This window comes from Hippocampus bargibanti, linkage group LG22 (genome assembly GCF_051943395.1).
Source record: "Hippocampus bargibanti isolate YZ-2025 linkage group LG22, ASM5194339v1, whole genome shotgun sequence".
In the NCBI taxonomy this organism is placed as follows: Eukaryota; Metazoa; Chordata; class Actinopteri; order Syngnathiformes; family Syngnathidae; genus Hippocampus; species Hippocampus bargibanti.
The window spans coordinates 4,490,603-4,513,069 of NC_142755.1; the positions used below are offsets into that span (position 1 = coordinate 4,490,603).

At 42.1% G+C, this 22,467-nt stretch overlaps 3 protein-coding genes across 4 annotated transcripts; 1 reads left to right on the forward strand and 2 right to left on the reverse strand.

Annotated features, from left to right (window-relative positions):
• Positions 1 to 38: 38 nt before the first annotated feature.
• Positions 39 to 10,807, reverse strand: LOC148881726 (fibulin-1-like). 2 transcript variants are annotated; one of them, XM_088989354.1, is made up of 17 exons: positions 10,675 to 10,807; positions 10,455 to 10,575; positions 10,253 to 10,388; positions 10,034 to 10,184; positions 8,579 to 8,662; positions 8,406 to 8,495; positions 8,197 to 8,337; positions 7,984 to 8,121; positions 6,764 to 6,907; positions 6,565 to 6,684; positions 5,463 to 5,588; positions 5,252 to 5,371; positions 5,056 to 5,187; positions 4,848 to 4,971; positions 1,387 to 1,529; positions 1,185 to 1,319; positions 39 to 1,015 (listed from the first exon to the last, which is right to left on the reverse strand). In XM_088989354.1, exons 1-17 carry the CDS (start codon positions 10,724 to 10,726, stop codon positions 876 to 878), a joined length of 2,097 nt encoding a protein of 698 aa, XP_088845480.1. In that variant the 5' UTR covers positions 10,727 to 10,807; the 3' UTR covers positions 39 to 875. The 2 variants fall into 2 exon arrangements, with proteins under 2 accessions (XP_088845480.1, XP_088845481.1); XM_088989355.1 differs by lacking the exons at positions 39 to 1,015; positions 1,185 to 1,319; positions 1,387 to 1,529 and adding an exon at positions 1,558 to 3,191 and having other exon boundaries at positions 10,675 to 10,803.
• A 206-nt stretch (positions 10,808 to 11,013) lies between these two features.
• Positions 11,014 to 19,770, reverse strand: LOC148881727 (transcription intermediary factor 1-alpha-like). The gene is given in 21 exon segments (XM_088989353.1): positions 11,014 to 13,079; positions 13,081 to 13,538; positions 13,642 to 13,803; positions 13,882 to 13,947; positions 14,892 to 15,003; positions 15,093 to 15,117; positions 15,120 to 15,369; positions 15,446 to 15,575; positions 15,663 to 15,714; positions 15,800 to 15,911; positions 15,983 to 16,045; positions 16,710 to 16,955; positions 17,038 to 17,180; positions 17,988 to 18,102; positions 18,191 to 18,337; positions 18,402 to 18,516; positions 18,582 to 18,698; positions 18,782 to 18,914; positions 18,998 to 19,145; positions 19,222 to 19,340; positions 19,485 to 19,770. Coding segments are annotated over 21 exon segments (3,096 nt in total). The 3' UTR covers positions 11,014 to 12,982.
• A 614-nt stretch (positions 19,771 to 20,384) lies between these two features.
• LOC148881728 (aldo-keto reductase family 1 member D1-like) lies at positions 20,385 to 22,467 on the forward strand. Its single transcript, XM_088989356.1, has 9 exons — positions 20,385 to 20,613; positions 20,715 to 20,882; positions 20,967 to 21,083; positions 21,146 to 21,223; positions 21,380 to 21,502; positions 21,682 to 21,791; positions 21,893 to 22,058; positions 22,131 to 22,213; positions 22,290 to 22,467. Exons 1-9 carry the CDS (start codon positions 20,521 to 20,523, stop codon positions 22,330 to 22,332), a joined length of 981 nt encoding a protein of 326 aa, XP_088845482.1. The 5' UTR covers positions 20,385 to 20,520; the 3' UTR covers positions 22,333 to 22,467.

The following is a 22,467-nucleotide window of genomic DNA, read 5'->3' on the forward strand; positions in this document are numbered from 1 at the left end:
TTTAATAGTCATGGTTAATTGCAAAGTTGGATGGCGTACGCTTGAAATTCCATTGCTAAAATTATCATCGTACAAGTATTGTTTTACATTTGACAACATTGATTGAACTTTAATCGACACTGTCTTCATAACTTCAAGCTAACATGCTCAATAATTATCGCATGAAGAATGGAAAGAAATTTGGGCAACCCCATGGTGATAATTGCCTCCAACATTCCTCTTTTGCTACCCATAATTACATTTTTGTTGAAAATATGGAATGCGTTAAACAATTCCAGTAAGTGTAATTCACTTGGCCTTTTTTTAAATACAATTTTAATGCAGTTAATGGCTATCTGTACAATTTGGGCATACAATTTGAATCGGATTAGCCTTTTTCAGTCTCGCAGTGGAGACATTGACATTTCACAGCAGCAAATTTATGAAAATAAGAGGAAAGGAAAGAAAGAAGTAAAAAACAAAATACTGGAGCTGCTGTAAAGGCAGCCACTCATGGTGCCATCTTGACAACACAAAGACTAAAACAGTTATTCAATCTGAAGCACTTTCTGCACGCGCTTTGTTGCATGAAGCAGTTGATGAAAGAGGAAAGGATCAAAGTGTCCTTTTCACCAGTGGATCAGGGACGTCATGGTGGAATGTGCACATCTCCTACAAGCTAAATGTTGAACGCAAACAAGACGCTGCAGCAGCCATTGACTAAAAGAGATTGTTTCACATATCCAGTCCCACATACAGTAAATCCGCGACAGTCCAACAGCACCAACCTTTCCGCTAAACATAGCTGAGCTGTGAAAATGCTGCCCATAACAGGCGCAAAAAACCCACAATCGCCCTATAGCTGTCCAGCGATGACAGTCAAACCGCCACGCACCTCAAAACGGGAACTCGGAGATAAAAACGTTGATGACGACGATGTTGCGATGCGAGACGAATGCCGATTTCATGTAGTTTAAGGCCACCCGCAACTCAAGATCCCGGGGCCCGGCGACAGGTCTCACCTGGCGCACCACACCTGGAAAAATGACAGACAGGCAATTTAAGTATCTTTGACTTTGAATGTGTGTGGCTTTCCTGGTTCGGATTGGATTGAATTAGGTAGAGGAAAGGAAAGAAAGAAGTAGAAAAATAAAATACTGTTTTGTTGTATTTAAAGTTTAGTGAGCCTTTTGTTTTGGTCTTACCGATCACGTAACCCTGATATAAGCGCTTGACAACATCGTAGGCGTATTGGTAGTCCATCGTTAGCATTTCAAAGACCACATCGATGTCACCGTTAGCGTAATGAGCCGGCAATGACGTCCGCAAGATGGTGATTTCTACAGGAGGAAATGCAACGTTAAACAGCGCCGAATCGGGAAGATTTTAACCGCGGTTCGGTGTCACCTTCGGGTTGATGAACGTCGATGAAGGTGGGCAGGGAGATGACGGTGTAGGTGACGGTGTGAACGGGGTCTTTCATGCAGGTGAGGTTGTTGAGATGGCAGGCCTTGTGGCAACGTACGCTCATTGAGTCCTCGTAAACCGATCTGAGGGGTGGGGGGGAAAAAACAAAATAAGGTTACAGATTTGCACGAGAGGGTTAACAAGATGCCTGAATAGCCCCCATCAACCCAATTTCTAAACTCCATCTTTACAATAACACTTACTCGAATGAATACAGTGGGGCTTTCAAAATAAAACCACAAAAAAAAAAAGCACAGAGGGACCAAAATCGGGCCAGCAGGTGATTCCAAGTCGCTCATAAGCCGAGACGATTGCGGTCGGGTTGGCGAATGCCCCAAAAAAATCTATACTCATGTGATCCAGTGACATCATCAGCGCAAGGTCAACATTTAGTCAAATCATACACATCCGAAACAAGCCTGATTCCAAAAATAAGATTCCTAAAAACAGAGATACTGTAATTATTGTCATGTTGCATATTCAATGATTAATGTGGTATTTTGACAACCATCACCGCAGTTTCAGTTCCATTTATTTTTTATTATTTTTTTTTTCAATCAACCTCTCGCAGCGGAAAATAAAAAAGTGTCCGCTTGCGTTTATCCAGCTGAACGTTTTGCGCTTTGGTATCATTTACTGCAAATGAAGTGTTAATCACCTGACACCGACATTTAGAAGCACCATCCATCATAAGCGGTTCCACCGCTAATTGGGTCGCCTTGCTGATACTGGACGAGGCCATGAGGTACCCCAAAAATTTAAGTGGCGAGCTTATTTTTACTGCCGTTCGTTGCGGGCGACTGGAAAAAAAAAACCTTGAAAACGGGAATGTGGAGTAGAAGAAACAGGTAGTGTGTACGCGCGGGGAAATGAAAAGGTCATTTTCACATTAGACGCTTTAATTGGAAATACATAAAAAAGTACACAATGAGAAAATGCAATACAAATGTGGTTGAAAAGAGGCCGTCGATCGCCCTCTAACGGTTTGAAAACTATACTGCAGCTTTCAAATAAGACTGGTTCAAAATGTTTTTCAAAATAAAATAAAAAAAGCACCTTACCTGCTGATTTGACAATCAACTAAAAGCCAGCGGTGATTTGATTTGACTAATTTTGCTAGCTAACGGCCAATCGCGCTGATTAAATGTCGCCGACAGCCGACGCCATTTTGCATACTGCGATCTCGTTCAATCAAGTCGTATCTAAAAAAAGCACAAGGACAAAAAAAAATGGAAACAATTCTTAACAAAGCCTGCCGTTGATTTTTACTCTGACATAAAAGAGATAAGAAGACACAAAATGTCCTCCTTGATGCTAAAGTTCAATGGAAGAAAAGGAAAATGGAGGACGGGACTGTGTACGTCTTCTATACTGGTTCCTCCATCGAAGCCTGGTTGAGTAGCACCGGCGTAACAAATACGGCGACCTTAGCCACGTACAGGTGTGTCGTCCCGGAGCGCGTCAACCTCATCTCCAAGGTCAAAAAGAAATCCCGAGGGGCGGTGACGGTACGTCGCAGCGAGATCATTTCCCCGCGGACCTCAAAGTAGGCCCACTCGTCTCCGGAAGCTATGATCAGTTGCGTATGGTCGCCGGGTGTGGCTCGGGCGGGGCCCATCCGGAAGACGTCGACGGGAGCGGGTGTGTTGGCGGGGAGAGCCACGTTGTAGAAGTCGATTCTCAGGGGTAACGAGAAACATGACGCGGGATCCCGCGTGAACTCGCAGGTTACTCGTTCGCAACGGCTGGAAAAGGGAGAGATGAAAGGTTGATGGGGGTGATGGGGGGACACAAGTGGAGGACATTTTGTTTTTGTATTTTTTATCTTGTTTAATAATCACCGGATTTTATTGTTCCTCCCCCGATTTATCTCAATAACTAAAAATCACATTAAAAAATAATATACTGTATTTTTTTGTGACTTAAGTTCAAAGTAAATAGTTAATTAGTTTTGTAATGAATGGTATAAAAAAATGTTCCGTACACTGTGAGCAGTTTACAATTAAATCATGAGACACTCAATTATCATAAATTGCTTTAAATAAATATTTGCAAATGAGAATAAACAGTTTTATGAATTAAAATCACATTCATGAAATATTTATATATATATATACATACAGTAAAGTCTCGTTATATCGATATTCAAGGGTGTCCGAAAAAATATGGATATAACCGGGACTATCGATATATCCGATATCGATATAACGAGACTTTACTGTATATTTTCTTTTTTATTGTGACTCAAATTCAAAGTAAATATTGTTGAACAATTTCTGTAACAAATGAGAAAAAAATAATTAAAATATGTTCCATACACTACGAACAGTTTACAATTAAATCATGAGATACTCAATTATAATTAATCGTTTAAAATAAATATTATTCCAAATAAGAATAAATAATTTTTTAATGATGTACTACAAATCATATTCATTTAAAAAAATGATATTTTTAAATAGTAAAAAAAAAGTAAATATTGTTTTATTATTTTTTGGAGAAAAAAAAATGGAATGAAAATAAATAAAAATATGTTCCATACACTATGAACAGTTTACAAATAAATCATGAGATACTTCATTATAATTGATCATTTTAAACAAATATTTCCGAATGAGAATGAACTGTTTTATGATTAACCAAAAATCACATTCATTAACAAAATGTATATATATATTTTTATTTTTGTGACTCAATATGAAAGTAAATATGGTTTATTTTATTTGTAACAAATGGAAAAAAAATACATAAAATAGGTTCCATACCCTGCGAGTAGTTTACAATTAAATCATGAGATAATAATTAATCGCTTTAAATAAATATTTCCAAATGAGAATTAACTGTTCTGATGAAAAAAAAAGACATTTTTATTTGTAATTTAAATTCAATGTAAATATTTCATTATTTTTTGTAACGAATGGGAAATAAAATTGTTCCACAAACTATGAACAGTTTACAATTAAATCATGAGATACTCAATTATAATAAATCATTAAAAAAATATTTCCAAATAAGAATTAATTATTCTTTTATGATGAACTAAAAATCATTCATGAAAAAAATGTTTTTTTTGTGACTCAAATTAAAAGTAAATATTGTTTAATTATTGTTGTGACGAATGGGGGAAAAAATATATATATATGTTCCATACACTAAGAACACTTTACAATTAAATCATGAGATACTCAATTCTAATTAATCATTTTAAATAATAAATAATAATGAAATAAATTTCTGAATGACAATGAATTATTGTTTTATGATATATATATATATATATTTTTTTTTAGCTCATCTCTTCATTTGCCCTCCCTCACCCGACAGCAAATCCATAGAGAACGACGAAGCAAAACTCCCAACACGCAGAAAAGATGGCCGATTCCGACGCGTTCGTCGCTCACCTGTGTGCCGCTTGCCGGTAAAAAGGAGGACAATGAAACACCAAGCATCTGTATCCTCCATGGATATTGAAGCAGCTCTGCGACGCGCCGCATGAGTGACCTCCGCTCGCGCACTCGTCAATGTCTAAACATCAACATTGGTGATCATTTTTTTTGTGTCACATATTTTTACACCACCATGATTTTCACGTTCCGTGTGATGCATTACCTTGGCAGGCGCGGCCGTTGGAGGCCAGGGTGTAGCCCACCGGCGGGCAGGAGCAACGAAAGCTCCCCGGTGAGTTCAAGCAGCGGTAAGCGCACACTTGGCTACCGATCGGCAGCGCGCACTCGTCGATATCTGATGGTAAACACGGGGTTGTTGACGTAAATCGCCGGGAGCGGGTGAGGAAATACTCATGCACCTTCGCATGTTTTGCCGTCGCTGTCACTCAGCTGGTAACCACGATGACAGTAGCACTGGTAGGAGCCGTAGACGTTAGCGCACTCATGGCTGCAGGGGTTGGATTCACATTCGTTGACATCTGGAGCGGGTGGGGTATAAGGGGGGGGGTAGTGCAATCCAAAATTGGTGAGAATAAAAAAAACATTCTTGACAAATAATAAAAAGCTCACCTTTGCAACTTCTTTCGTCGGAGGAGAGTTGAAAGCCGCTGGAGCAGCTGCACTTGTAAGAGCCCTCTGTGTTTTCACACGTGTGAGCGCATAGCTTCCGGGGGTAATGTTTGCATTCGTTGATGTCTAGAAAGCGGACGAAAAACGCATTTATGCTTTTCGGGTACAGACGCTCCCTAACTTACGAACGAGATACGTTTCCGAACGGTCGTTTCGTAAGGTAAATTTGTTCATAAGTTGAATTTGTATGTAAGTTGAATGCGTTTGTAAGTTGAATTTGTTCGTAAGTTGCTTCAGTGCTATATTTTATATGGAATGCATGTTTATGGCTTGTATAAGTAACCTGTATTGGTTTGTACTGAAAAATAAACATTGAATAAAATATATGCTCTACAAAGATACATACATGTGCATCTGGAGAGAATACTACATGTGTTACTACAAAAATGTTCAGATTTACCGTTGTTCGTAACTCGAATGTTTGTAAGTAGGGGAGTGTCTGTACAGCTGTGTGGACAGTGGAGAGCTTATCATGTTATCAGGTGACACGGTGCAAGTGGTGTCCGATAATAGAGTGATATTTTCCTGATTATGATGATTTTTGTTCGCTTATAATGGGAGGATGCGTATGTGGATCTGCCGCGGCTTGGAATTGAAGTGGATTTACGTGTGACAGGAGATGGGAGACAAATTCTTTTTGTCAATGGAAGCTATAGCTTTGTGTTTGCTTTCAACATTTAGATTGTAGCAGACCTGCACAATTCTCCGTGACATCCCTGATCCACTGGTGAAAAGGACACTTTAGTCCTCTAATCTTTCATCTAGAACTGCTTCATGAATGACTGTGTCTTTTGTGTTGTGTCAAATTATTTGTTATTTATTTATTTTTGTTCTTTTTCCTTCAAGATGTCGCAGTGACAGTGGCTGCCTTTACAGCAGCTCCTGTACTTTGTTTTTCTACTTCTTCCTGTCCTTTTCTCTTCCTTCTATAACTTTTCTGCTGTGAAATGTAAATCCACTCCACTGTGAGACGAATAAAGTCCAATCAAAATATATTTTTGTTGCGTTTTTTTTCCCCCCCTGGTTCAAATATTATTCTTACCTTCGCAGAGCCTGTGGATACTGTTGAAAACAAAGCCGCTCTTGCAGTTACAGCGGTATGTGCCCACCATGTTGACGCAGCCGTGGCCCTGACAGATATCCGTCTGGCACTCGTCGACATCTGGGGAAGAAATGACAAAATGGAGACCAAAGATGCCGTACCGATATTGCCGCCGACCCCGTAAGGCGAAGACGCGCACCTTCGCAGCGGGTGCCGTCTGCGTCCAAGTGGTAGCCTCGTTTGCACGTGATGGTTTTCCTGCGACAAAGGTACGAGCCCGCCGTGTTGAGGCAGGTGTAGCCGGGCTGGCACGGATTCGGGGGGGTCGCGCACTCGTCGATGTCTAAGTGAGAGGATGGAAAGGTCCATTTTGTGTCAGGTGCCTTATTTGTTTGTATATTGTAGCTGGTTATTTATTAGCTATATGGCTATCTAGCTAGTTAGCTAACTGTCTATCTGGATAGCTATTAGCTATCTGTTAGCTAGCTAGTGTTCTATCTATTTGATTAGCTATATGGCTATCTAGCTAGTTAGCTAACTGTCTATCTGGATAGCTATTAGCTATCTGTTAGCTAGCTAGCGTTCTATGTATTTGAGTTCCTTCCGAGTTGAGTGAATGCTGGCGCATGTGGCTGCCGCTGTTTACCTGCAGAAAAAAAACGATTTTGTGACTGTAAAGTGACCTTGAGAGTTTTGAAAGGCGCTTAGAAATGAAATGGATTATTATTATTGAATAAGCCGTTTTTTTGTGTTTTGTCGCCCTCCTGTGGCGACTACACATAGTCGCAATTTTCTTTTTATTGTATATTTTAATTTTTTCCCCACTTTGTGCAAAATATTTCAAGCAGAACAAATAGGTAAAAATATATGAGTGTCTTATTTGTTTGTATATTATGTTATTGAGTCCGTCGTTTTTTTGTATTTTGTCACTCTCCTGTGGCAACTACACATCGTCGCAATTTTAGTGTTATTTTTATTGTATTTTATTGTTTCCCCACTTTTTACAGCATATTTTAAGCAGAACAAATACAGTAAAGTCTCATTATATCGATAGTACTGCTTATTACGATACTATTTCTATGAACGCAAGGAGAAAATTTACATGCCGCAGGATCGGATATATCGATGGTCCGGTTATATCGATATTTTTTCCGACTCCCGAGAATATCGATATAACGACACTTTACTGTATGTAAAAATATAAAAAATATAGGTGCCTTATTTGTTTGTATATTATGTGATTGACTCAGTCGGTTTTAGTGTTTTGTCGCTGTGGCAACTACACGTAATCGCAATTGTATTGTAATTTTTACTGTATTTTAATTTTTTTTCCATTGTTTGCTGCATGCTAAAGTGACAAAATGGAAGTGACTGACATCAACGTCAAAAAAAGGTTTGGAGTGGCCCTAATTTAGTTACCGGCGCAGCTGCCGAAAGCGTCATGACTGAACCCTTTGGCGCACTTGTTCTTGAGGGAACATCGGAAAGAACCTTCGGTGTTGATGCACTCAAAGTCCACTCCGCAGTTGTCAATTTCCAAAGCGCATTCGTCAATATCTGGCGATATGAAAGAAGAGAATCCAAAGTTGCGCGAATTGCGTCACCGTTGCGTCACAACGATGTCGATTTTACCTTCGCAGTGGTTACTGCTGTCCGTGAGCTCGTAGCCAATGCCGCAGCTGCTTTCCCGTTGGCAGCGGAAGGAGCCTTCCGTGTTGATGCACGCTTGGCTTGCGATGCAATTATGGGCGCCGAGCAGACACTCGTTGATATCTGATATTGGAATCGAACACATTTGCCAAACAAACGGAAATAGAAGAAAAAGGTACGTCACGACTCACCCTGACAGGTCGTCCCGTCGCGTCCCAGGCGGTAACCGACGTAACAGGCGCACATGCCGTCCTCGATGCAACGCTGGGTGCAATTCATAACTGGAGAGTTTGGAGATGAGGATCAAAACGATCTTTAAAAGTGGATAAAAATCTCAATTAATAACATCTTATCAGATCCGAACCTGAACAGTTGTCCGGTGACAGGAGAGGCACGATGGTGAAATTGACTTGAGGCACGTTGAATGGAAGCACGGCGGTCATATTCACTGAAAAGAAAAAATGCGCAATCGATATCTTTGTCACCAAATCAATGTTCCATTTTTGTAAATATTTGGCCTTACTTTCAATGTTACACAGATAAGAAAGATAGCAGATGAGATCAACTGCATTTCGAGATTATTTACTGTATTTTTTTGTTTATGTATTAATTTATGTATTCATGTATTTATGTGTGTATTGACATACTATTTACATATGTATTTATTTACGCATTTACAAATTCCAGTATGTATGTATTTATTCATGTATGTATTTATTTAAGTATTTTTTTAAATATCTACTGTATTTCAGTATTTCAAGTATCTATTTCAGTATTTGATTTGAAGTATCTATTTCAGTATTTCAAGTATATATTTCAGTATTTCAAATATTTATTTCAGTATTTGAAGTATCTATTTCAGTATTTCAAGTATCCATTTCAGTTTTTCAAGTATCCATTTCAGTTTTTCAAGTATCCATTTCAGTTTTTCAAGTATCCATTTTAGTTTTTCAAGTATCCATTTCAGTTTTTCAAGTATCCATTTCAGTATTTCAAGTATCCATTTCAGTATTTCAAGTATCTATTTCAGTATTTGAAGTGTGTATTTCAGTATTTCAAGTATCTATTTCAGTATTTCAAGTACCCATTTCAGTTTTTCAAGTATCCATTTCAGTATTTGAAGTATCTATTTCAGTATTTCAAGTATCTATTTCAGTATTTCAAGTATCCATTTCAGTATTTGAAGTATCCATTTCAGTATTTGAAGTATCTATTTCAGTATTTCAAGTATCCATTTCAGTATTTGAAGTATCCATTTCAGTATTTGAAGTATCCATTTCAGTATTTCAAGTATCTATTTCAGTATTTGAAGTATCTATTTCAGTATTTCAGGTATTTATTTCAGTATTTCAGGTATCTATTTCAGTATTTCAAGAATCTATTTCAGTATTTCAAGTATCTATTTAAAAATTACAAGTATCCATTTCAAGTATTTATTTCAAGTATTTATTTCAGTATTTCTTTCAGTATTTGAGTATTTCTTTCAGTATTTCAATATTTATTTCAGAATGTATTTCAGTAATTATTTCAGTAATTATTTTAGAATTTCTTTCAGTATTTATGTCAGTATTTATTTTAGTATTTCTTTCAGCATTTCTTTCAATATTTGACTATTTCTTTCAGTATATCAGTGTTTCATTCAGTATTTCTTTCAGTATTTGTTTAAATATTTCAGTATTTATTTCAGTATTTCTTTGAGTATTTATTTCAGTATTTCAGTATTTATGTCAGTATTTATGTCAGTATTTCATAATATATTTCAGTACATATTTCCGTATTTAATTGAGAATCTATCCATCTTTAAAAAAGCGTGAATCACCTGCAGTGGAATTCAATCCCCCCGCAGCGTTATTAGCACAGCAGTTTCTGGCAACCTCCTCGCACCCCATCCCCAAGGCCATGTAACTCAAACCGCAGTCCGGGTCTTGTTCCGCCGACGCCATGCCCAACATGCAGCAGTCACAGCACCTCTAAACATACACAAATATGGGACTGCCATTCCAAAAATTAAATAATACAAATAATCGTGGGGTGTCACCTGAGCGATTTGGTTTTCCCAAGGCTTCCCGGGGAAAAAGTGCCTCTCGCAAGCTCCCTGCCAGTTGGCCGTGGAGGCGCCGTCATCGCAAAGCCGCCGCTCAGCCACGGCGACGCAGCATTGTTCCTGGGCCAGCCTGCAACAACAAACATGTCCACAATGTACTTCGAAAATAAAATAACATCATGAGATCCAAACCAACCTGCACGCGTGGTAGTGGGAGATGTAGGGGAGGTCGTCACAGTTGGTCAAGGTTCGAGCCCTCTCCTTGCCATCCTCGCAGCAGCCGTGGAGCGTGTGCGGGTGCGCCGATTCCATCGATTCTTCAACGTGGCCCACGGGGAACATAGTAGCAGTGTGATTACATTTGCTGGTTATCTATTTCATAAATCGCATGGAGGAAGGAAAAGAAGTGCTCTTACCGTAGCCGCGAGGAAACGCGAACATCACAAGAAAAAAGGTCCAAGGGGCCATCTGGTCGCCGGCTCGGTTCTAGTTAGGTGTGCGAAGGACGCGTCTTGCTTTGGGTAATTGTGGGAGTGTGTGCGTGGAAGGGTGTGTGTGTGTGTGTGTGTGTTTGTGGGTGCGTTGTTGTAACGAGGGGGGGTGGGGCTAGGAATGTGTGAACATGGCATCGACAAGAGTTCAGAAGCAAAAAAAAAAAGTGCATTGTCACTTTAAGGAGAAAAAAAATGTCAATCTTATCTGAAATTTAAATGCCATTTATTTTCCCATTGATAATTAAAGGGGATTTTATTTTGAAAATATTTTTTTCCTCCTTTTATAGATATTTTAGGTCTGATTTTTTTTTTTTAATCTAGCCTTGAATTTAAATGAACATAATTTTTATGTTTGATTGAAATATTAACGTCATCAAACCGGACCGGATTAGAATGGTAATACATTCATTCAACTACAGTAAAGTCTCGTTATATCGATATTCAAGGGAGTCCGAAAAAATATCGATATACTAAATATGGATATATCCGACCCTGTTTGCATGTAATTTTCTCCGTGCGTGCATAGAAATAGTATCGATATAACCGGGACTATCGATATATCCGATATCGATATAACGAGACTTTACTGTATTTACAATTAGATACATATATATATTTTTATGTATATTAATTACAAAAATATTTTTTTATCTGACCATCAATACTTTAAATTGTCCTTCCACTCATTGATAAATTTGAATATATTCACCGGTCAAACTTGAAACTAAAATTACATTGACATCCTTGTCACTGTCTTTTTAACGCATTCACTGCCATAATATGCAAAGATGTACCCACTCCAGTGCCAGGGTTTTTGTCATTGTCACTCGAATTCCAGAATATTGAGTTTTAGGATGACATAAACATTCAATGCAGCGTAAGAAACCTTAGACTTTCTTTTGTCAACAAAAAAAAAAAGTTATTTCCTAAATTATATGGGTTTGGAGTTATATGAGCGTGAAATGAGGGCAGATGTCCAAAATCCAATACAATACAGTGATACCTTGGCTTATGAACTTAATTGGTTCCCAGAAAGTGTGTGTAAGGCGAAAAGTGTGTATTACAAATATTAATGTCCCATAGGAAACCATTAAAATGAGAATAATCCGTTCCCAGGTCCCCATAAAACATAATTTTCTACTAAATAAGCCCTAAAACTACACAAAATATACCTTATTTTATGTATAATAAATATGCTATTGTATTGTAATAAAAGAATGAACTGTACTGTATAATAAAGTCGTTTTATTTACCTTTGTGATGGTAGTTGTCAATGGCTGGAACTCCTAAGTTAAATGGTTTTGGAGTTATATGAGCTTGAAATGAGGACAGATGTCCAAAATACAATGGTTTCTATAGCGCTAAGATGGAAAAAAAGTGAATGCTGCCCCCTTGTGGATGGGAAAAAAAACATTGCCAGAGGCCATGGCTTTATCGGCACTCAAGCATGAAAAAACAAGACCCAAAATAATTTGTCAATGGCGCTCTGGGTCATATTTTCAATTTCCGAATAAATTCATGAATGCCAGTGAATGAGTTAATACGTCCCGATGACTATTGTATCCGTATGAGCCGCTTCCTCATCAAATATTTATCTTTAGACAAAAAAAAAAAACAAGAACAAAACATTTCCTGACGCGTTAGCATCACGTTCACTCCGATCTTTTCAACCGCAAAGAGAGAAAATTGCGATGTACAAGGACATTCGCTGACAGGGATTCCCGTAGAATTATCGGCGGCTGATAATAAGAGGTGAGCGGCGTACATTACAGGGGCGGGGGAGGGGGGGGGCAAGGTTGCTGAGTGCTAAATAGTTTAATGAGCTCATAGGCGAGAATAAAAGATAACACGTTTTGTTTTGGTTTTTTTTTTTTCATGAAAAGAGATTCTTTAAAACGACACATTTGCATCTGTACAGAAACCACAGCAGCTCATAGCGTATGAAGTCAATGAATACATTACAGATATTAAGAACAAATTCCAAATTGCGCAAGAGTAAAATAAAGCGAGCCCCGAAAAAAAAATGGAGGATCGCGTCATGCATTTTTTGTTTTGACTGCCTTCTTTTTATCTTTCGCAGAGGTCACCGATTTGAAATTGTAACATGTCCGCCTTGCAGAAAGTGAAAAAGATGGCCGCCGAGACATTCCGGTGTGTATTCAATAACGTGCGATCGGTAGCGCGGCGCACAAAAGGTTCCTTTTGCAAACAAAACAAAGGATGCTGGCCGTCAGCCGTCTTTTTTCTCCGCCATCTCACCTGTTGCTTTGTCCTGCGTTTCTTCATCGGGTGCGATTTCTTCCACGCTTTCGGGAACGTCAGAAATTAGTTTGTTCGCCGGGGGGGGTTTCATCGTCTTTCGGGGAGCCGACGGGGACCTTGTCCGCAACCTCGGATGTTTTAACCTCATCAGGAGGAGACGTTTCGTCCTCCTGTTTGACTCTGTCCTCGGGCGGAGGCTGTCCTCTGTCATCAGTCGCCTCGGTTTCGTTCATGTCGGTCGCCTGCTCCTTTGTCGTTCGTTCGTCGATGGCGGTTTCTCCCGGCAGCGGCGCCGCTTCGGTTTCCCCCGGTGGGTTTTCAGCGGGACTAGCTGCCTTGTCGTCTAGCGTTGCAGGCTCTTTTTGTTGCTGTTCGTCATCGTCGTCGTCGATCTCGTCCTCCAGTGGCGGGATCATGCCTTCTTCTCTTTCGCCGGGAAATATTTTGTCAGGGTAGACCAGCCTCAGTTGCTCTTCAAAATAGTCTTCCAAGTACAAGCCGGCGCTGCCCACGTCTGTGGTCGCCTGCAATCAACAACAAAAAAAAGCATCAGACAGAAATAACCTTTTGTGGTTGCTAAGCTAACATGTTTCTATTTTGGCTAAACAATACATTCACTCCATTTACCTTGTAGTATTTAGCACAGTTCATAAATATGAGCCTGACGTCGGCGACAAACTCCTCTGGAGTGAGGTAGCGTGTGCCGTTGCAAGCCTTCCCCTCCAGCTTCTTCTTCACAAGGGATAAATCCATCGGGTTTGCGATCACCTCTTTGTATTTTTTGGATTCCTGCAGGAAAGAAAAAAAAATATTTCATTTTTTTTTTTAATGACTCGCTAGCATTATTCTCTGGAGGCGGGATCTTACGGAAGCGTGCTGGAAATGGGCGCTAAAGTCGTTACAGAAGAGGAATAGAAGTAGCCGCTCGCATGCCTGAAAATAAGGAACAATAAGAGGGGGTACAAAATAGTGGGCAGCTGCAGTCAAAAAAAAAAGGTCAACGACAATAAATACATAAATAAATAAAAATCTAATAAGATAGCTTGCAAGATAGCTTGCTCGTACGATAGTTATCTAGCTTGATAGCTAGCTGGCTCGATGGCTACCTCGATATCTAGCTAGCCCGCTAGTCAACTCGATAGATATCTAGCTCAATAGCTACCTCAAAATCTAACACGATAGCTAGCTCGATAAGTAGCTAATTCGATAGCTAGTTCGTTTGATGGCTATCTAGCTCGATAGCTATCTAGCTCGATAGCAAGCTGGCTCAATAGCTAGTTGGCTTGATAGCTACCTTGATAGCTCACTAGCTAGCTAGTTGCAAATTTCCCCATTGTGCGACTAATGAAGGCTTTGATTCTGATAAGTACGATAGTTCGATAGCTATCGATAGCTATCTAGCTTGATCGCAAGCTGGCTCGATAGCTACTTCGATAGCTACCTCGATAGCTAGCTAACTCAAGTTAGCTAGCTACCTCGATAGCTAGCTAACTCAAGTTAGCCAACCCGATAGCTAGATAGCTCGATAGCTAGCCAGTTGCAAATTTCTATTAAAGGCTTTCTGATTCTGATAGTTCGATAGCTATCTTGCTTGATAGCTAGAACTGGCTCGATAGCTTGATAGCTTGCTAGCTCGATTGCTACCTCGATACCTAGCTAACTCGATCATTAGCTAGCTCGGTATTTCGATAGCTCGATAGCTAGCTCGTTGCAAATTTCCCCATTGTGGGACTATTAAAGGCTTTCTGATTCCGATACTTCGATAGCTATCTAGTTTGATAGCTAGCTGGCTCAATAGCTAGCTGGCTTGATAGCTACCTCGATCGCTAGCTAACGCGATAGCTATCTGGCTCAATGATGCTAATAGAAATGTGCACCCTTTGATCCACAGCTGGGAGTCTTTCCGGCAGCTGCGTGTCCATCTTGTCGCATTCGTACTGCATCTCGGGTGAGACCAGGTCTCGGCAGAAGGAGCAGAACCACTCGCCGCTGATGAGGAAACGAGGATTAGCCGACAGGGTTTCATGTCGGAAAGGATGCGAGAAAGTTCAGGAAGGAAGACATTTGGAATTTGTCACCTGGGAGACTCGTTGAGCAAGGGATGTGGCAGGACAAGTGAAAAACTTTGGGACACTTGTCGCAGCACAGCAGCTCGCCTCCATTTTGGCAAACGGCGCACCAGTCCTCGTTAGGGTCATCTACAGCCGCGCCGCTCTTCTCGGACTCGGCGCCGGGTTGAGGACGCGGCTTGGTCGCCTGCGCCGAATCCATTTGGCGGGTGGAGTAAGGCGGGCCGATTTTGAGTTGCAGGGCTGGGCAGGCTCCCGTGCTGCTGTCGGGAAGGCTGGACTGCACCTAAAACATGAGAGTCCGCCATGCGGCTCGCAAAGAGGAAATACGGTAACGCTCAAAAATACGGACGCGTCCTTACAAAACGAACTTCATCCTCATCCTCCTGTTCGTCCTTGATGACGATGACGGGCCCGGGCGACGAGCGTTTACGTCGCTTGGCGGCGGGAGCGGATTGCGGCTCGCTGCTCGGCTTCCAGGTCGGCGCCGGCCTGCCGTGTCAAGATGGCGGACTAAGAGACGCCATTTTGAAGGCCACGTTCCAATTTGCTTTTTCGACGCGCTTGTTGATCGCTTACCCCGCACTTTGCTCGGAGAATGGCGGTTTGACCGTGGGTGAATTTTGTCGTCCTTGGAAAAAAAATGGGGGAGAAAAAGTGAGGATGGACCGCGGCGTGGCGTGGCATTTGTGGCGCGTTACAGGGTTAGCGTGTACCGAATTTGTCAGCATTTGTTGACGCGTGGCTTCTCGTTGAAGCCATGCTAAGGGGCGGGACGGCGCCACCGGCTTCACTCCTCTTCAAGTAGGAAAGCTCCGCCAGGTTCCGCTGAGGGAGATAAAAAAGAAATACATCAAAAACGGCTAAGTTGAGGGGGACATTGGGCTGTTTGGACCAACCTGGATGGGTGGTACTTGCGAAACCCCTCCAATGGACACAGGATGCGGGTAGCGAAAGGTACCCTGCGATACAGGCGGTTTTCAGCATGACTCGGGAGGGACTCCATCTTTGTTTCTGCGACGCTCACACTACTCGTGCACGTTTACAAACAGCTGATCATTTTTATCTCGCAGCGTAGGACCCATTGAGGAAGCCGATTTGGTTGATCGTTAGCTAGTTCGATAGCTGACTGGTTTGATAGCGAGCTGGTTTGACAGCTAGCTGGCTCAATAGCTAGTTTGATAGCTAGTTAGTTTGATAGCTAGCTAGTTCGATAGCTAGCCAGTTTGATAGCTACCTACTTCGATAGCTAGCTAGTTCAATAGCCAGCTAGCTTGAAAGATAGCTGGCAACTCGATAGCTAGCTGGCTGGCTTGATAGCTAGCTGGTTGGTTGGATAGCTAATTGGCTCGAATAGCTAGCTGGCTTGAATATCTAACTAGTTCAACAACTAGCTAGTTCAATAGCTAGCTGGCTCGATAGCTAGCTGGCTTGATAGGTCGCTGGCTCGATAGCTAGCAAACTTGATAGCTAACTGGATGGTTTGATAGCTAGCTGGCTCGAATGCTAGCTGGCTCGACAGTTAGCTGGCTGGATAGCTAGCTGGCTCGATAGCTAGCTGGCTCGAATGCTAGCTGGCTCGAATGCTAGCTGGCTCAATAGCTGTTTTGCATCGTCGTCACTCACCTGAGGAGATGGGAACCCGGTGCTCTGTAGCAACGAGGAGTTAGGACTCCTGGTGTTGACATGGGCGGTCCCGTATCGGCGTCCCAAGCCGCTGTGTCCCTGGGATGGCGAGGAGCCCCCCTGGATGGGTCGCGTCGGAGGCAGATGACCGGGCGGTCCGTGGGGTAAGGGCAGCCGGCTATTCTGGTACCAGGACCAATTGTTGGGCACCGCCTGCCTGTGGGGCTGCTGGGACATTTTGTCAACCTGAGACAGAGGATTTTGTCAAAGCAAACGGGCGAACGTTTCACGGGCTCGTGTTATCGAGACCGGGGGGACATTTTCCAACCTGCATTTGCAGCTGCGCTAGCGTGCTTTGGCGCTGTTGAGCGGATAGCGATAGCCCGCCGCTCGCCGGCTCTCCCCTTGTACCGCCCGAGACCTGGTTAGGCACGGACGCCTGCACGGAGTTTCTTTCAACCACCAGAGAACCTGGAGACCCCAAGTCCACCGTTAAATACAACTCAATTGGAACCGATAAAGCACTGGTCAGACCTCTGGCAATGATTTTTGCCTTCCGCAAGGTGGAAGCATTTGCCTTTTGTGCATGTTTAGCGCTTTGCTACAGCTTCAACTGTTAAAGTGCAATATGAATAAATATGTATGTTTTGTATTGTAATTTGTACAGCCGCCCCCATTTCAAGCTCAGATAACTCCAGACCCATATCATTTAGGAATTAACTATTTCTTTTCGGATGAAATAAGAGTCGAAGGTTTCTTACGCTGAATTGAATGCTTGTTCGGGTTTTGTTTTCTTCGTGCTTGGGTTCTCCTAAAGCGCTGGCCATGTCTTCTAGCAATATTTTCCCTTTCCACAAGCCGGCATCATTTGCGTTTTGTCCATGTTAGTGCTTTGTTACAACTTCAACTGTCGTTAAAGCGCTATATAAATGTATTGTATTGTGTACAGCCACCCCTATTTCAAGCTGAGATATCTCCAGACCCATATAACTTAGGAATTAACTATTTTTTTTCGGATGAAAGACGAGAGTCTAAGGTTTCTTACACTGAATGAAATGTTTATGTAGTCCTAAAACTCAATATTCTGTGGGTCCTGCAATTTGAGCGAAAGTGACAAAAACCCTGGCACTGGAGTGGACACATTTTTTTGCACACAATCTGGCAGTGAATTAGTTTTTCGCAATTCACACTCCAATTCATTTATTTCGTATCCTACCCCAGTAGAACTTTTTTGATGATCACGACCCCACAGTTGCAAGGGGTGAGACCACGACTCACCAAGGTCGACGTTAGAGGCCCAGAAACCCGAGCGACACTGGAAGCGAACGGAACTCTGAGGGATGATGGAGGGATTGCATCTGGCGCCCATTAAGTAGTGGATCTGGAATAAAATCTGTCAAATAGAAATTTGGGATGAATATGAATATTTGATACGTGGCGGATTATAATCCGGGTTGGTGCGGCGTTGTGGGGGCGATCACCAGTCTCTTGCAGTAGAGTAGCGCGGTGCCACTTTGGCTCGCCGTGGCCCATTTGGTGAAACTGATCACGTGATCGAGTTGCCGGCGCAGCAAATTGACGTCATCCTGCTGCTTTTTCAGGCCCAGCTCGTGATCTTTGGTCAGCGTCTGGCGAAACGACAACCAATTCATTCATCTCAACTATTCCCAAGCGCGAGGGATTCAAACCCACCTCCAGTTGGTTAGAGAGGACTTTTCCCTTCCGGTTGATCTCCATAATCAGGTTGCAAATGGACTTCTTTATTTCGTTGGTGACAGACTTTCGGTTTTCTTCAACTTGATGCAGTCTGGGAATTGGAACAAGATTTGTTCTGATGGAAACGAACGACATCAGACGTCGATAATTGTTTACCCATTGCTGATGCAGTTGGAGACATCTTCAATGGCCTTCCTTTTTTCTTGCAGCTGCAGCGTCATGTTCTGCAAATACTGTCTGTGGTTCCTGTACGCATCCTCCAAAAACTGATAGCTAGACATAAACAACACAGAAGCAAAGAATAATAATACAAATAAAGCTGACGTTTTTTCTTGTTAATATAAGCATATTCATACTTGTGATCCTTGTGTTTCAACAGTTGACAGTCTCGACAGGTGAGACGATCGCACGTCTCGCAAAAAAGCTTCAGCGGCTCCTGCTTGTGGACGTCACAAAACACGGGCTTCAGCGAGGAAACCGCCACCGCTTCTGCACGTAAGAAAGGGGTGTCAATTAAAAAAGAAAAGAAAATAAAAATAACACAAACGTCGAATTGCTCATGTCGTGCCTACCTGGCGACATTTCTTCCTTCTGCCGTATCGTGTGATCCCTGGTGAACTTGACCCTTTGGTGCGCCTCGATACAGGTCACACACAAGAACTCCACGCACTCTAAACAGTAGCCCGTTGCCTCCGTGTTGTCGTCACAGCTCAAACACACCTGACGGAAAAAAAGGGGGAATAATGCGAATATGATGTTGACGAGAAAGAGGACATCGCAACTTTAGCTATCCAACCTGGCTGTTTTTCTCCATGGTGCTGCTCGGCACCTCAGCCAAGTCTTTGACGAAGAAATTGTCCAACATGTCCCTTTCCCAGCATTCCTGTCGGCATACTGGACAGCGGATAGTCCCCACTGGATGAAGAGAGCATGTTCCAAGTCAGGCCTTTTTTTAAATAGAAATCCTCACTTAATGTAAAATCTGATAATCAAACGGATATCAAGGGCTTTTACACTTCAAAACACAGACTTTTCAGTGGCTAACCCTTCATGACTCACATTGTTTGTTATTTTCCATTTGTCCGAGGGGGTGGAGGGAGTGTTCTCTCCTGGGTTCGACTCCCCTGAAAGGTGCAGGTAAGCATCTCTTGCAGAACGAGTGAAGGCAAGGGAGCAGTTTGGGTTCACGGTTATGAAAGCTCAACTTGCAGATGGGGCATGTATCCATCAGTCCAAAGGCGCCTTGTGGTTTCGGTCTTTCTTCTTCGAGGGGTAAACTCTCTGCTTCGTTCTCCACGATGATGACAATGTCATCGCAGGCAGGAGAGTTGACGCTCGGATCCATTGCAATGACTTGTATTGATTATTCCAAACAGTCAGTCGATTGTAGCGTTAGGTGGGGAAACAAAAGGCCGCCCTAGTTTTTACCGTTACACTTCGGGACATGGCAAATATGACTCATACTTTTCATATTTTGTCATTTTTAATCATATGGTGGTCACGGTACGCCAGAACGGCAAAGTTATTCGTGAACGATTGTAAATGATTAGCAACTGTGAAGCTAGCATCGTTAGCAATGTAGCTTCCTCTTTGATGTACGTATTCAAATGGCAAAATCTAATATACCCGCGGGATTTATTATTCGAACTGTTTTAAAACGGACATTTATGGGTTGTCCAAATGAAATTTAAAACGGCATACGTTCAAATGAAGTACAGTATATATCTTTCGAAACGACGGTTCCTTGTGACCAAAACAGCCGATCGACCCAGAATGCACCGCGGCTCCTTAAAGCGCCAGCGTCCCTTATCGAATGGCAAATTTCATACGATACGACTTCCATTTCACTAACAAACCCTAAAAAATGGATGACTCGAGCCAAATAACGGGTATTGTGACAACGTTATGGTTCCACTTCCCATATTGACATTGTCGCTCTTTGGACATGGGTGGGGTTTCCCCCATTGTGACCAAAGGGCAGGCAAGCGCGGCTTGTTGCCAGATGCAAATATCAGATATTGCTGCGTGGAGCATTCGGCGCACACGCTGCAGCGGCTAAGAAACTCATTTCATCATTCATAATTTTGACAAAAACATGAACTGGACCGCCGAGAGTCACGCTGTCCCTCTTTGCGACGGGATGAGCATGCCCGTGATAGGACTGGGTACTTACGCAGATCCGCGCACGGTAAGAAACATTGCGCCACATCTGGTGATGATTAGTCAATAACTTCATATTATACTACTACTGGCAGACTTTTTTTCTCCCTTTGTTGTTCTCCCGTATAGACCCCGAAAGAAAGTGCATACCGTGCTGTAAAAGTAGCTATTGAAACAGGTTACAGACACATTGATGGTGCTTTGGTTTACTTTAACGAACACGAAGTGGGTCAAGCCATCCGGGATAAAATAGCTGATGGAACTGTAAAAAGAGAAGATATTTTCTACTGCGGAAAGGTTTGCATTGCATTTCGAACCGTTCTCTCTTTCTCCAACTACGCATGGATTCACGTTGCCCGTAAACATTGCATTGTTGTGCAGCTTTGGAATACCTTCCATCCGCCTGAACTCGTCCGACCTGCTCTGGAGAGAACTTTGAAGACCTTGCAACTGGAATATGTCGATCTCTACATTATTGAGCTGCCCATTGCATTTAAGGTATGCTGTGATTGATGCGACAAAAAATGTATTCGCTCTGAATATTGGTGATTTTTCTGCAGCCGGGAGATAACTTCTACCCAAAGGATGAGCACGGGAAGCACATTTATCATGAAACGGACCTGTGTGCTACTTGGGAGGTGAGAAGTACAGTGCAAGTACAAGTGATTACTAAACCATGTATTAACGATTAACAGGCAAGTGCATGACTATGAATCCTTCATATTTACTCAAACTCACTGATCCTTTTTTTTTTTAATTTGCATTTTCTTGCTTGCCTGTTCGACCGCTTAAAGGCTTTGGAAGCTTGCAAAGACGCCGGGTTAGCGAAATCTCTCGGGGTGTCCAACTTCAACAAGAGGCAGCTGGAGTTGATCCTCAACAAACCCGGACTGAAACATAAACCGGTTTCAAATCAGGTGCAAACATGTACAGGGAAGACATAACAAGTTTGATGACTGCACATCTGATCTCATTATACTCAACAAATAAATTACATAAAACTAGCAAACATGCCGCCGGGGCTAAATGCGCTAATAATGCTAATGTATGCTGATGAATGCAAAAAACAAAAAACAAAACTCACTTATCTTTTCAGGTGGAATGTCATCCGTATTACACTCAACCAAAGTTGCTGGAGTATTGCCGGCAGAAAGAAATCGTCATTGTGGGTTACAGCCCATTGGGGACTTGCAGGGATGCCTCCTGGTACTGCACCCAGCCCCGTTTAATTCATGTCTTTCTCAAGGAAAATACATAAAAAATACTTTTGTTTGAAATGAGATGGAGAAATGTTAATTTCGCGACAGGGTTAATTTAACTTGCCCGCCGCTATTGGAGGATGAGCTTCTGGTGTCTCTGGCGAAGAAGTACAACAAAACCGCAGCTCAGCTGGCCCTCAGGTTTAACGTGCAGAGGGGAGTCGTAGTCATTCCAAAGAGCTTCAGCCCAGCTCGCATTCGGGAGAATTTTCAGGTTGGTTTCATGACTCCGGCTGGAAAATTTTAAAAAGGAGAGACAAAATCCCGCATGGCATCGTCTGTGCAGATCTTTGACTTCTGCATCTCCGATGAGGATATGAAGGCCATTGAGGGGCTGAACAAGAACATTCGCTTTGTGGAACTTCTCATGTAAGGAAAAGTGCATGATTTGACATTGATTTTCCATGACCATATCATTCATATTCACCCCCCCCCCCCCCCACAGGTGGGCTGACCATCCGGAATATCCCTTCCATGATGATTACTAAACAGTGATTTTTAAAAAGTACATGTCAGCTCCTTCACAATCATGTCGCATGTGCTTTGGAATTTTATCGATGGACGCACTTTGGGTGATTTGATCTCAAGGGGGTCAGGCCAGTAAAATACATGGTTCAAAACGA

Bases quoted from the DNA above. Each gene is read 5' to 3' on its own strand.
- LOC148881726 (XM_088989354.1), bottom strand. From the start codon at position 10,726: ATGGCCCCTTGGACCTTTTTTCTTGTGATGTTCGCGTTTCCTCGCGGC. The intron at 5,589-6,564 runs GTAAGAATAATA...TCCGCTTTCTAG, and splicing joins TATCCACAGGCTCTGCGAAG to ACATCAACGAATGCAAACAT. The intron at 5,188-5,251 runs GTGCATGAGTAT...GTTTACCATCAG, and splicing joins CGACGGCAAAACATGCGAAG to ATATCGACGAGTGCGCGCTG.
- LOC148881728 (XM_088989356.1), top strand. From the start codon at position 20,521: ATGAACTGGACCGCCGAGAGTCACGCTGTCCCTCTTTGCGACGGGATG. The intron at 21,084-21,145 runs GTATGCTGTGAT...ATTTTTCTGCAG, and splicing joins AGCTGCCCATTGCATTTAAG to CCGGGAGATAACTTCTACCC. The intron at 22,214-22,289 runs GTAAGGAAAAGT...CCCCCCCCACAG, and splicing joins CGCTTTGTGGAACTTCTCAT to GTGGGCTGACCATCCGGAAT.